The sequence below is a fragment of the Zootoca vivipara genome, chromosome 8, assembly GCF_963506605.1.
Source record: "Zootoca vivipara chromosome 8, rZooViv1.1, whole genome shotgun sequence".
In the NCBI taxonomy this organism is placed as follows: domain Eukaryota; kingdom Metazoa; phylum Chordata; class Lepidosauria; order Squamata; family Lacertidae; genus Zootoca; species Zootoca vivipara.
In genome coordinates, this window is record NC_083283.1 from 1,133,618 (window position 1) to 1,147,104 (window position 13,487).

General features: G+C 54.2%; 1 protein-coding gene across 1 annotated transcript; it reads left to right on the forward strand.

Annotated features, from left to right (window-relative positions):
* Positions 1 to 6,988: 6,988 nt before the first annotated feature.
* SCRT1 (scratch family transcriptional repressor 1) lies at positions 6,989 to 9,740 on the forward strand. The gene is made up of 2 exons (XM_035124470.2): positions 6,989 to 7,106; positions 8,920 to 9,740. The coding sequence occupies exons 1-2, from the start codon at positions 6,992 to 6,994 to the stop codon at positions 9,738 to 9,740; spliced, it is 936 nt and encodes a 311-aa protein (XP_034980361.1). The 5' UTR covers positions 6,989 to 6,991.
* The last annotated feature ends 3,747 nt before the right edge of the window (positions 9,741 to 13,487 follow it).

A 13,487-nucleotide genomic window follows, 5' to 3' on the forward strand; every position in this document is an offset into this window, starting at 1 on the left:
CAACACACAGTTACACTGTGTGGCAATGAATTCTACAGGTTAACTGTCTTATGTATTAAAAGGGCTTTCTTCTATTCCACCTAAACATTAGGAAGAACTTCCTGACAGTAAGAGCTGCTCAGCAGTGGAATTTGCTACCAAGGAGTGTGATGGAGTCTCCTTCTTTGGAGGTCTTTAAGCAGAGGCTTGACAGACATATGTCAAGAATGCTTTGATGGTGTTTCCTGCTCGGCAGGGGGTTGGACTGGATGACCCTTGTGGTCTCTTCCAACTCTAGGATTCTATGATTCTGTGGCTTAAAATGCTCTCAGGGAATTGTCTCCAACTGCTGCATCCTGGGAGGGCAAATATTTATTTCTCCATCCGCACCAGCCACTCTCCTCTAAAGTGTTAATAGGGCTAAACTGTGTATTTGTTGCCTCAATGGGATTTGTAACAGTTTCTAATTTTAATGGATTGGTGCCCCTTTCTTGGCACAGTGCGTGCAATGACCTTTCCTAATGGACACAGATATGCTCCCGCTTTTTCGAACAACCAACCCACATCTCTTCATGCTTGTTCATTGGAACAGGGGACCTGAGCAAAGGTTTAATCAAGCTGCTTAACTCTGGGCCAACTGGGCCCACCATATTTAGACATTAAAGGCTGAACCCCTAACCAAACTTACTATCTACCGTAGTGAGCAGGCCCTGCTGAACTCAGGTGTCCTTTAAGCCAAATGGCTCTGTGCTCTGTTTCCAACATTAGATGAAAACTAGAAAGGATTATGGGAGCAGAATTTCCTTTGATACAAACTAGCCTGATCTTTTGATCCAATCCAGTTGTTTCTTCTGCTGCTGCTGCTATTATTAAAATTAAAATTTCTCTCCTGCCTTCCCTTTCTCCCCAAGAAGACCAGAGAGGGAAACAACCATGTAGGAAAAGAATACAATTAAGAATTAAATTTGGTGCTTTTAAAAAATCTAATAACATTTAAAGACATATTTCTAAACACATTCAAAAAACTGTCACATACCCTCATGGCTAATATAATTTCAAGGTTGCCAAGAACAATGTTTTTTGACACACACACACCCTTTCCAATTCTAGGAGGTCAAGTCCATTATACTGGATTGTATCCCTCAAAATCATTAACTTGGTGATAATGTATCCTGCCTCATATGAACAGTTGAGGGAGTTGGTTATGTTTAGCCTAGAGAAGAGAAGGAGAGCTGGTATGAAAGGCCACCTTCAAATATCTCAAGGGCTTTCGCAAGGAAGATGGAGCAAGCTGGAGGGTGGGACTCAAAGCCATTTATTCAAATGAGAAGAGAGGAAATTCCAGCTAAACATTAGGAAGAACTTTCTGATGGCAAGAGCTGTATGATGGTGAATGGGCTCCCTCGGAAGGTTGTGGACTCTCCTTCCTTGGAGGTTTCTAAGCAGAGGTTGGGTGGCCATCTGTCAAGGATGCTTTAGCTGAGATTCCTGCACTGCAGGGGCTGGACTGGGTGAGCATTTGGGTGCCTTTCAACTCTACAATTCCATGATTCCATCTATGCACTAATATGCATGGCGCTTTACAGATCAGCCAGGCAGAATAGAAGTAGGGTCCGGAAAGCAGGTCTGGTGAGGATTTGGTTGAAAGACGTAGGTATCTTTAGCCTGGAGAAGTGAGGATTAATCAAGAAATGGCTGCATGGCTGTCTTTCAGAAGATGAAGCATCAGGCTTGTTCCCTGTTTCTCGAGTCTAGAGGACAGGAAATTAGAGAGAGGTAGATTTCAGCAAAGGGACGTGGGTGGCGCTGTGGGTTAAACCACAGAGCCTAGGGCTTGCCGATCAGAAGGTCGGCGGTTCGAATCCCCACGACGGGGTGAGCTCCCGTTGTTCAGTCCCTGCTCCTGCCAACCTAGCAGTTCGAAAGCACATCAAAGTGCAAGTAGATGAATAGGTACCACTCCGGCGGGAAGGTAAACGGCGTTTCCGTGTCCTGCTCTGGTTCGCCAGAAGCGACTTAGTCATGCTGGCCACATGACCAGGAAGCTGTACGCCAGCTCCCTCGGCCAATAAAGCGAGATGAGCGCCGCAACCATAGAGTCGGTCACAACTGGACCTAATGGTCAGGGGTCCTTTTACCTTTACCTTTGTTGTTGTTGTTGAGTCGTTTAGTCGTGTCCGACTCTTCATGACCCCATGGACCAGAGCACGCCAGGCACTCCTGTCTTCCACTGCCTCCCGCAGTTTGGTCAAACTCATGTTCGTAGCTCCAAGAACACTGTCCAAAGATTTACCTTTAGATTTCAGCAAAAGACTGGGAGAAACTTCAGAGCTGTTTGATAGGGCAACAGACTTGCCTCAGGAGCTGTTGGACTCTTTGCTACAGCTACGGAAGCAGAGGCTGGGCTGTCATCCGTCAGCCCCTGCATTGAGCAGCGGGGTTGACAGAGGTACCTGCGGTGGATGTATCCCATGGAAAATGTGGCAAGAGGGGAATGGCTCTTCTTTTAGGCTCTGGCATGGCCTGAGAGACAATTCACTTCACATCCATGTTCAGCTGGCGGTTCCAGCTGCCTGGAATGCAAGCAGACCAAGTCCTGATGTCACCCACATTTGTAATTACCTGCTTCAGAATATGAATTGGCTAAATTTAGCATTTCCAGCACCCACGTCTGAGTACATGGGGAAACTGCTGGCATTTTGCAACTAGTGCAGTGCACTAGAACCAAGAAGGCTGCAACAGAAGACACCTGTGGGGCTTGGGAGGTTCGCAGAAGCCTATTTTGTACACACACAGGTTTATTGATGCGCTTGCAGAAAACATTTTGCCCGGGTACAACTCCCTTCATCCCTTGTCAGTGGCCATGCTTGCTGGAGGTGATGGAAGTTGCAGTTCTTCGACATCTGGAGGGCCAAAGGTCCCCCACACCGAAGCGGAGTACAGCTCCACTCCAGGACCTCAACATGGAGACAGGCAGATGGGACCCAGGGGAGCTCAGGCCACACAAAGCTCATTTTGCACAAGCCCATGGAGATGAATGGGGCCTGCATGTTGTGCAGGGAACATTCCTGGTGGTGGCAGGCGTGAATGGGTCCCTTGCGTGGGTGGGGGGTGCGTGGGGAAGGAGGGGGGGGGGATGCGCGGTGCCTTTTCCCTCCTGGGGCTCCAAAATGTCCTCGTCCAGGCCAGCCATGCCCTGAGCCTTGGGGCGCCGGGTGGGGGGCGAGGTTCCTCGGAGAACTGCCCAGGCAGGCAGGCGCCCCTCCTGGTCGCGGGGAGGCGGCGGAGCTGCGGCAGCGGCGGCGTGGCCTTTGTCACCTGGACTTCCCTCTGTTCTCTTTCCTGCAGAAGTAAACAAATCTACACAGGGCAAGACAATAGCGAACAGGCTTGTTCCTAGATATTTGTTAATTAGGGACATATGTCTCCTGAAGGAATCATTGTGCAAAAGGGGGACCTTCTGCTCGCCAGCCCCCTTCATTTGCATAAATCGAAGCCCATTGGCTTGGGGGCCGTGATGTCAGAGGGTGACTTGTAAACTTTGGGTGACTGGAGATTGTTAGCTTGGTTTGCAATTCCATCAGTCTGCCGGAGTAGAGAGGGAGGGCGGAAATTCAGAACAAAACCGGGGTCGGGCACGCGCTCCCGCGCGCGCCCTCGGAGCGCTCTCTTGATCTCGCTCTCTTGCGAAGGGCCTGAGGTTCACAGCGGTCTTGTTAATTAGGATGCAGGGAAGGAGAGCAGCAGGAATCAAAGGCAGGGCCACAGGGGAGCCGGGCAGAAACAAATGCAGCCCAGTGGTGCGTCTGGATGTCGGCGAGCAGCGGAGAAGACGCTTCTTGGGGCTGGGGAGGGAAGGAGCTTTCGAGAGGGGATTCCAGGCCTGGCTTGCTGTGAGGGGGTCGTGAAAGGGCCTTTGCAAGGGAGACGAGCTGACGCTGAGAGGGTTTGGCTGCGCCTTTGCTTTTACTGTTGATTGCTTTGCAATCCAGATATGCCCCCCCCCCAATCCCTCTTCGTTTGCACAAAACAAACTCTCTCCTTACAGCTCTCCTTTGCACAGCATGAGACCTCTCTGGCATCAAATCCCACGCCAAAGGCCCTTCAAGGTGGAGGAGAAAGATGGTCTAACTCAGGGAGCGAGCGAGCGAGGGAGCGGGGGCTTAGTGGAGAAAGTTCTGAACTAAGGATGTGGATGGCTTCACAGTGAAAGACAGTCCTGTCCTGGGAGGCCCCTGCCAGTCCAAGACCATCTCCAAGGAAGCTCAACAAGGCGCCTCGCTCTTCCCATTGATTCTCACGCAGGGAAAGGTCCCCGTGGATCGTGCACCCATCCCGCGCCTCCTTCTCCTGCCACGCTCGCGGGCCTTTGTGTGACACCGAGGAGGCATCGGGAGGTGGGACCACCGTTAGTGCCACCAAGGAAGGGTCTGGGCGCGTTCAGGGCTTCGGCTGTGGGGCGGGGAGAGCGGGGCGGGGCGGGGGAGGGCAACGAAAATAACCCCATCCTCTATTTTGCAGCTCAGGTCAATCACCAACTTTTTCTCCCTCGGCACCGAAGCGAGGTCGGTTCACACCCCATAGTGATTGAAACGCCTCTCCCGGGAGATCGGGTTCAGATGAACCTACATATACTCAAACCCCGCCCTGCTGTCCTCTCAACTTGGCTACAATGTGTTCAGACGTGCGGGTCGAAGGAAACTAACCGTAGGCGACTGGCACAGAGTCCTCCCCGCAACCCCAATACATTTATTGAGCCCCGGTTTTCGCGTGGAAGCCAGAAGGGGACGGGTGCCAAACGGCTGGCCTTCAGTCGCCGAGGCACTTGTTGCTTTCTTGATCTTGCAGGCTTCTCGCTACCTTGTTATTCTGGGATGCAGGCAAAGGACGGGAGGGGGGCGGTCTCCTCTCCCAGTTCTCCAGAATTCAGTACCTCAAGACTCTGCTCAGCCAGCATGTGACTCCGGCGTACGAACTGGAAGCTCCTTCCACTAGACTCCCCTTCCACTAGACTCTCTATCAGAATATAGGCCCAAGAATCTTGACTGTCTACCCCCTTTTGCTGCCCCAGACCGAAGGAGCAGGACTTTATTTATTTATTTATTTATTTATTTATTTATTTATTTATTGCGGGGAAGGCCTGGTGTCCAATCTCGGAACTCAGTCCTGTGACACGGGAACAAGTCGCAATGCCGTGCCTTTGAGCATGTGCAAAGTGTCTTTCCTTCGCTCCCAGTGTTTACACATCTGGGGTTGGGAGAGGATCTCCTCCCTCAGCAAAACGAAAGGCAGGATTGCGCCTCATCGCCTCACCTTTTTGCAAAAGATGCCTCCCCCCCCACACACGATTCGTGACACCTACGGCACTCAGCCCCCTTTCTTCAGACAAGAGATCCTTTCTCTCGCCAACCTCCTTCTAAAGGGGGAAACAAAAGGCCCAGCCTGCGTCCCCTTTCCCTCATTAAAAAGTGAGGGTGTCGCCCACAGGGCCCCACAGGTCTTCCTGACGCTCCCTCCAATAAATCACTGGCGGGGGGAGAAAACGACACCCCTCTTTCCCTCCTCATTAGGTCTTATAGAGCCGGGGGGGGGGTGGGCTCATGTTTCGCGGCCAAGCGAAGTTGCTTCTCTTGCAAGTTGCCAACGGGCTGCGAATGCTGGTTATCCCCCCCCCCTTCCGGGGCTGCGGCGAGCCTCCGACGTTGCCGCGGGAGCTGGATCTGCCTCCGCGCACTTTTCGCATCTAAACTTGCAAAGGAAAAAAACGATAAAGGGTCGAGGGTAGGAAAGGAAGAGAGGAACGAAGCAAAGAGCGAAGAGTGGGGGTGGGAGGGGGTTTACGAAAAGGCAGGGTAGGAGGCGACTCACAACAGCGTCACTAAATCATTCTGTCTCAGCCCTGTTCCCGGGAGAGATTTCTTCCCTTTTTTTTTTTTGATGGATTAAATTAAGCGCTTCCATTTCCGTCCACCACCTGATCGCTGCATTATAAATCCGAACAGCTGATCCGCGAATCTTCAGAAATTCAGGAGCTTGCAACAAGAGGCTGCGGCAAGGAAGCCTGGGAGCTGTCCAGTGCTGAACAAGGAAACCCCCCCCCCACCGCCCAACAAGCAAGCAAGCAAGCCAACAAGCGAGCCAGCGAGCGAGCTAAGCAAGCAATAACCGCCGCCGCCGCCGCCGCCCTCCCCACCGCCATCGCAGCCCCGGAGCGGAACAACAATACGAATTACAGCACACACGCAACCCAGGCAGAAGCTGCAGCGCTGGAGAGGACCGAGCCGCGGGGGGCGGACGGGCAGGAGAAGCCGAGCCGAGCAAGAGCCCAGCAGCCCGGGCTGGCGTGGCGGCGGTGAGTGCGCCTGGCGGCGGCGGCGGCAGCGAAAGCAACACCGAAGAGCCCGGGCGAGCGAGCGAGGCGGGGAGCGCCGGCCCAGGAACCGAGCCGCGCGGCGCCGCTCCGGCAGGGAGCTGTCCAGGTGCTGAACTCGCCGGCCGCCTCTTATGAACCAGCGCGGCGTTGGTTGTAATCTCTCGAACTCATGGTGGGCTTTTGAGCCGCGCTGGAGCGCAAGCGAGAGGCCTGCACAGGCGCAGCCTCCCCGCGCACAAAAGCAGCCGCCGCCGCCGCTGCGGGAACAAGGACTCGCGCGGCGCAACCGCCCAGGCTGGAGACCTCCGCGGCGGGCAGCGCTCCATTCAGGGGTTTGGAACGAGCAAGCAAAAAATACCACGAAGCCATAGCGCGCCGCGATTGCCATTCTTGAGTCGTTTCGGGGTTTGCTTTTTTATTATTATAAAAAAAAATCTGATTTTTTTTCCCCCTCCCGCAAATTTTATTTTTGTACGTTTTTCGTTCTTTCTTTTTTGTTGTTGTTCTTTTTCTTCGGCTGTCTTCTTCTCCTTCCTGCCCCCCACCCCTGCGCCCCTCCTGCATCTCCTCCACCTCTCATTTGAACCCATCGGCTGAAGCTGCGGGGGCTTCGTCACATTCCGGGAGAGTTCAGAAACCATGCCAAGATCTTTCCTGGTTAAAAAGGTCAAACTTGACGATTTCTCCTCGGCGGATCTCGAGAACTCATACGGCAGGTCGCGAACAGACTTCAGCTCCCGGATCCATGACAAGGGTAAGGACGGGGGCGGGTGGGCAGAGGACCCTAACACCGACCCCAGCAGTGGAGGGGGGAGAAAGAGGAAAGGGGCCCCCACCGAGACAGGGATTAGGGGGACTCGAGGCTGTGGCGGTGCGGGGGGGGGGAAGTCAGCGGTGCTTCAATCGTGCCAATGCGCAGCAGAAACTCTGGGCAGCAACAGCAGAAGCCACCCCGGGGGGGGGAGGTTGTCCCCCTGGTGAGCGCTCTCACGGCACCGGGGGAGGCAGAGCGCCAGGGCTCAAGCGAGTCCCGGTATGCGGCGCCTTTCCTGGAATGCTTTTGCAGTCCCGGCGGCCGCGGCAGCAGCAGCAGCAGCAGCGAAGGGCCATATTGAGCGGGTCTCGCGCCTCGCTCGGCGCTGTGTTGACTGACTCGGCACATTTCGATGCAATCCAAACCCTGCTAAAATTAGACCTTGCAGGGACGGAGGCGGGTGGGCGAGCCTTTTCCATGATGGGGCAAGGGCGCGCGGGCGGTGGGGGGCGGGTGGAGAGAGGGGAGGGGAGGGGGAAAGAGGAGAGGAGCCCCATTGGATTGCAGTTTCTTGTGAGAGAGGCCCTTTTGTCTCGCGCTCAAGTTCAAGGGCAACCGAACCCCCTCTTCCCCCATACACATCCCAAGAGTCTTTCCCCAGGGAGGGCCCTTCAGCGGGACTCCGCATAATCTTCCCCGTGTATGTGTGGCTCCAAATGAGGGGATGTTTCTCTCCCTCCGGTTCGGCTTCCTGGTGACCCCCGCTTCCCCCTCCCCGCTTTTGTTCCGGGCAATCCGTCTGCAGCGTGTTGCATAATCGCCGGAATTCTGCTGAAGTGGTTCGAGAGAGAGGAAAGGGGGGGAGGGGGAATTAGCCTCCCCCTCCGCAACCCCCCTCCCCGCGCGCCTTTCTCCTTTGGTCTCCTGCAGAGCGCTGACCTTGAGAGAGACGAGAGGATCGCGGGTGGGGAGGGGGGAGGGGAATGGAGATAAAGAGGATGCCCCTCTCCTCCCCGCACATCTCTCTCCCCTCCCACCCCTCCTCAATTCCTGCCAGGCAGTTATCTGGCCCAGGCAGCCGCAGGTGAAAGGGCCGGGAAATGGCCTGGAATGATGGAGAGGAAGATGAGGGGAAGGAGGTTCATCAAGCGACGTGGAGATTAGCATGACAGAGGAGCCGCTTGGCCGGGGAGGGGGGAGCGAGGGGGAGAGGGAGGGGGCTCCTCCGGGCTCCAGCTTGTTGCATCTATTAACTAGAGAGCTCTCGAGCCGAGCTCCCGAGCCCATCAATTATGGACTCATCAGAGTCGCCCGGCCGGGCTCGCTCTGCTCCGGCCTGGGAGACTCGCTGCTGAACCCACGCCGCTCTCTCTCTTCCGCCCTCCCCCCCCCCCGCCTTCATCCTGGCCCGCTCTTCCTCTTCCTCCTGTCTTCTGTACCCATCTTGTCCCCCCCCCCAACCCATCTCTCTTTCTCCATGCGTGTCCTTTCCAATTCTCCCCACGGCCCCCCCACTCCTTTTTTCCTCGCAACTCATCCCCTACACTCAACACTTCAAAACCTCACGTGCCCCCCTCCCTCGCCCCCAATTCATTCCTTCTCCCCGCTAATTTCTATCCTGCTCCCCACCTCTCCCTCCGTCCCCCTTGGAAAACCACCTCTCTCCCGTTCCCCTCGATTCGCGCCTTTCCCCCTGGAAACCCCCCACACGGCCCCCTCCCCCCAACTCGTTTCCCTCCCCCCTCCTTCCTCTCCTGCTCCGTCCCCTTCTCCCCCACCCCCCTGTGACCACCTTCCCCCCCCTCCTCAGGAGGCTACATCAGCGAGTACATCTCCCCGTCGTCGGTGTACGAGGGCGAGAGCGACAGCGGGCTCAAGGTCCCTTCGCCGACGGGCGTCATCTACCCGGGCAGCCACGGCGACTACGGCGCGCCCGACTCTGACCCGCCGGACAGCCCTCACTCGGAGTTGGCCGGCGGCTACATCAACGGCGACGCGGCGGTGAGCGAGGGCTATGCCGTCGACGCCTTCTTCATCACCGACGGCCGCTCGCGCCGCAAGGCGGCGGTGGTGGGCGGCGGCGGGGCGGCAGGCTCCCGGCTGGGCCAGGCTCCGCAGCAGTCCGGCCCGCAGGGCGGCCCTCCTCTTGCTCCGCAGCAGCAGCAGCAGCAACAGCGGCACACGTGCAGCGAGTGCGGCAAGACGTACGCCACGTCGTCCAACCTGAGCCGCCACAAGCAGACGCACCGCAGCCTGGACAGCAAGATGGCCAAGAAGTGTCCCACGTGCGGGAAGGTGTACGTGTCCATGCCGGCCATGGCGATGCACCTCCTGACGCACGACCTCAAGCACAAGTGCGACGTGTGCGGCAAGGCCTTCAGCCGGCCCTGGCTGCTGCAGGGCCACATGCGCTCGCACACGGGCGAGAAGCCCTTCGGCTGCGCCCACTGCGGCAAGGCCTTCGCCGACCGCTCCAACCTGCGCGCCCACATGCAGACTCACTCCGCCTTCAAGCACTTCAAGTGCAAACGCTGCAACAAGACCTTCGCCCTCAAGTCCTACCTGAACAAGCACTACGAGTCCGCCTGCTTCAAGGGCGCCGTCCCGCCCCCGCTCAGCCCCCTCGACGCCTGAACCCAGCCCGCCCCCTCTCCCGCCCCCCCCCCCGCCCCAGGGAGGGGAGAGGCCATGCTGAGCCGGGGCCCCTCCTCCCGCGCCCTTTCCCTCCCTCCCTCCCTGTCTCATCCTCCTCCGGGCTTTCCAAAAGGGTCAACTTCGCCTTGCGAAACCGCGAAGCAAGATTCGCGAAAACCCCGCAGCCAAGGGCCGCGCAAGGGTCCGCCTGGAAAGGTAAAACAAACAAACAACAACAAGCCAAGCGCACCCCCGCCATCTCCACACTCCTGCTCTTCCCGCAAAGTATAATAAGCCTAATAAGCATAATAACAATAATGATTATGAATTATTCGTTAATGAATTACGTCAGGCGAACGATTCTCTTTTTACGATTTCATTTGCGAGACGGTTTTTCTCTCTCTTCCTCTTCCTTTTTTCCCCTTTTCTTTTCCAAAAAGTGTCAATTTCTATTTTCCTAAGTGTTTGCTTTGCTATATATTTATTTGACGGGTCTTTTTAAAAGTTATTTATTTGAAAGAAAAGAAAATGCAGAAGTATATATTTAACTTGGAAACTTTCTTATTTATTTATTTATGCGTTTATTTATGCGTTTATTTATGCGTTTGTTTATTTATGCATTTATTTATTCGAGGGGGGAGCGCCTCCTCCCTTAAGACTTTTACGTTTGCACTTTTTCGAATTTTCGGTTGTTGAGACGCCAACTTTTGCACCACTGTTGACTTCCAATCTGTTCGTTTGTTGCCAAGACTACTTTACTATGCCAAAGTCTACGTCACTTTTTGAAGGGGGAGGGAACGAGGAAACAAACACGAGGAAAAAGGACTGGCCTTTTTTTCCTTTCCTTCTTGCTTTCTTTCTTTTTGCTGAGGGTGGGTGGGGCAGGGGGGGCGGGTTGGGGTGTTGTTGCCATCCTTTCTAACACAGGATTTTTTGCATGCAAGAACAAAAAAAAAATGTATTTAAAAATCTATGCCAATTTGATGATGCTTTTTTAAATTATTATTATTATTATGGATTTTCATTTGTAAAACAATTTTACGTCACTTTTTTCTTTGCCAAACTTTTAGATAATAATAATAATAGTCTATTTGAGGGCAATATTCTCCTACTGAACTAATAGAAGCAATAATTAACGTAATGCATGTTATTTTTAAGACAATAGTATTACTGAGGAATCAGGTACATTTTAATCCAATATTCTTAATAGCAACGGATATCAGGGACTTTGCCAATGTAGTAAGATAGAGTTAATACGGCGAATCTTCCTTCTCTTCTCTTCTAATGAATGCACACTGCCTGCCTTCTTCGACTTACTTCCGAGTAGCTTAGTCACCTCTCTAGGCTTGTAGCGCTTGCCTTGCCAGGAGACCTACGAGCAATTAACCCCCCCTCCCTCCCTTTTTTCTAGCGAACCCCCGAGGACCGTCCACGGTGGCTTTTCAGTCCCTTTCTGCACCTCCCGACCCGCTTCCAGGCGCCGGGTTTCTGGAAGGCCTGCGGGGAGGGGTCGAGGGTGCAGTTACACCTGGTGTACCTACACCTGTCCGGGGGAGGGTGCCTTCACACCCACCCTAAGAACCCCGGACCCTCCATCCAGTGCCAGCCCCAATGTACGGTATATACCTGCCTTCAACAGGTGTGTCCTTCGACGGGGTGGCATCTGGCGCTCACACCTGTGGGATGGCGCGCCTCAGAGCCCCCCTCCCCCTTCCTGCACACCGAGGCCCGGGCTCCATCCCACCCCCCTTAGACGTCATTCATCCGGGGAGGAGGGGGGGAGAGATGTCCCCCCTTCCTGTCCCATCCACGCCATCGCCTCCTCGCTCCTGGCAGCGGGTTGGGCTAGATGACCCTTGAGGGTCCCTTCCCTCTCTACTGTTCTCCGATTCTTAGGGAAACCAACCAAGCCACGTAGACGGCCCTCCTCCTTTACCTATAAGGCACCTTCCTCCCCCTTTTAGGTCTTTCCATTTTATGAATAACTTAAGAGAAATAAACAGCACAAAAGAATTAAAAAAAACAACCTTAATAGAATTCAGGTAGAAGGAAACTTGTATTAGCTAGGACCTCCTGTTTTTGTACTTAAGATAATTAATAATGCTACTAGAACGATGACTTCTGACGCTAAGACTGCTAACTACTGCTCCCTCCGCTAATACCGATTTCAAAAGGGGAACGACTATGACGACTGTATATTGCAAGGAGCTTTGTAAATACCGTTTGGAAATTTACATGAATTTTTACAAGCTGTAAAGAATTCTAAGCCTGTTTGTGGAGAGAGAGACAAAGAGAAACTTTTCCCTAGGAGAAAAGACATAATAATACTAAATGCAGACAAATAATAATGACGAGAATAATGATGATTTTGAGCCAGTATTTGAATGATGTACCAGTAAAGCACAATTAGCACAACGGTGTCCTGGAGCACTTCACGATAATAATATTATTAATAATAATAATAAAAAAGAGAGAAGAAAATCTTGCAATAGATCCTTTGTATGTCCTCGATTTCTTTCTGCCTTTCTCCAAACTGTGGTCAAGGCGCGCGCGGAAGGAGGCCGGTCCTTTGGAAGTAATGTGCGCCCCGCGTGGCTGATTTCACACGAACCCGGGTCCTCAGACCCTTTGATCTCTCCCCCGCTCCCCTTTCGAAGACGAGAGCTGTTGTCTGTCTGGACTGGGAAGGAAAGTGCAGGCGGAAGGCTCGGAGCCTCTGCCCGCAGGCGCTTGCTTAGTGGAGAAGCGGATGCTCTCTGCACATGCTCGGGGAACCTTCTTCTTCTTTGTCACCCCACGCGCTCCCTAGCCACGCCTATGGAAGAGCGCCCTGCTTTGTATTCAAAAGCCCCAGGTTCAATCACCAGCAATACCGGTATATCCAGGCAGGCCTTGGGAAGACTGGTCGGTGCCAATAAGACAGGAGCAGCCCTTCGACAGTGGAGCGGAACTCCCTCGGCGGGTGGAGGACTCTCCTGCCGAGGAGGCTTTTAAGCAAAGGTTGGATGGCTATCTGTCTTGGATGCTTTGGTTGAGATTCTTGCCTTGCAGGGGGTTGGACTAGATGACCCTCGGGGGTCCTTTCTTCAGTTCTAAGGTTCTGTACTACTGAGATAGATGAGCCAACGGTCTGGCTCAGTATACCAACTGCAGCTTCCTTCCCATGTTCTTTTGAACACAAGTTTCGGAGGGGAGGGAGAGGGAGAGGGAGAGGGAGAGAGAGAGAGAGAGAGAGAGACCCCACTGCGAATCCATAGCTGCCAAGTTTTACCTTTTCTCACGAGGAAGCCTATTCAGCATAAGGGAATTTCCCTTAAAAAAAGGGATAATTTGGCAGCTATGCTGCGAATCCCCCCAGCCCCACGGTCAAGTCCCACAGCCTCATGTAGTAGGATGTAAGTTTTCCTGAGCAGCTGATCCAGGAGGAGGAGGAGGGCGGGCTGTGCGTTCTCGCCTGTTGCTCCTTTGTCGCCCCCCCCCAATATAGGGGGTCTTCACCCCCTCCCTGCTAATTGCAACAGCTCCCGGCAGCCGAGCTCAGCCAGGGCTTCCCGGGCGTCCGAAGGGGCATCTGAGCCGCTTCTCCGGTTTGCATGCGGATCACGTCGTGGCTCCCTCCCCCCCCTCCTCTGATTAAAGGCACCGGGCAGGAGGGACAAAGGGAGGGCCCGCCGCCTTTCATCCTAGTTAACCCGGAGCACAGAAGCAATTTCCCCCAAGACGGGGCGGGGAGGGGAGAGGCAGGCC

What these genes read in the sequence shown, in the direction of transcription:
- SCRT1 (XM_035124470.2), top strand. Translation starts at nt 6,992, where the DNA reads ATGCCAAGATCTTTCCTGGTTAAAAAGGTCAAACTTGACGATTTCTCC. An exon ending in CTCCCGGATCCATGACAAGG is followed by an intron (nt 7,107 to 8,919) that starts GTAAGGACGGGG and finishes CCTCCTCAGGAG; the next exon opens with GCTACATCAGCGAGTACATC.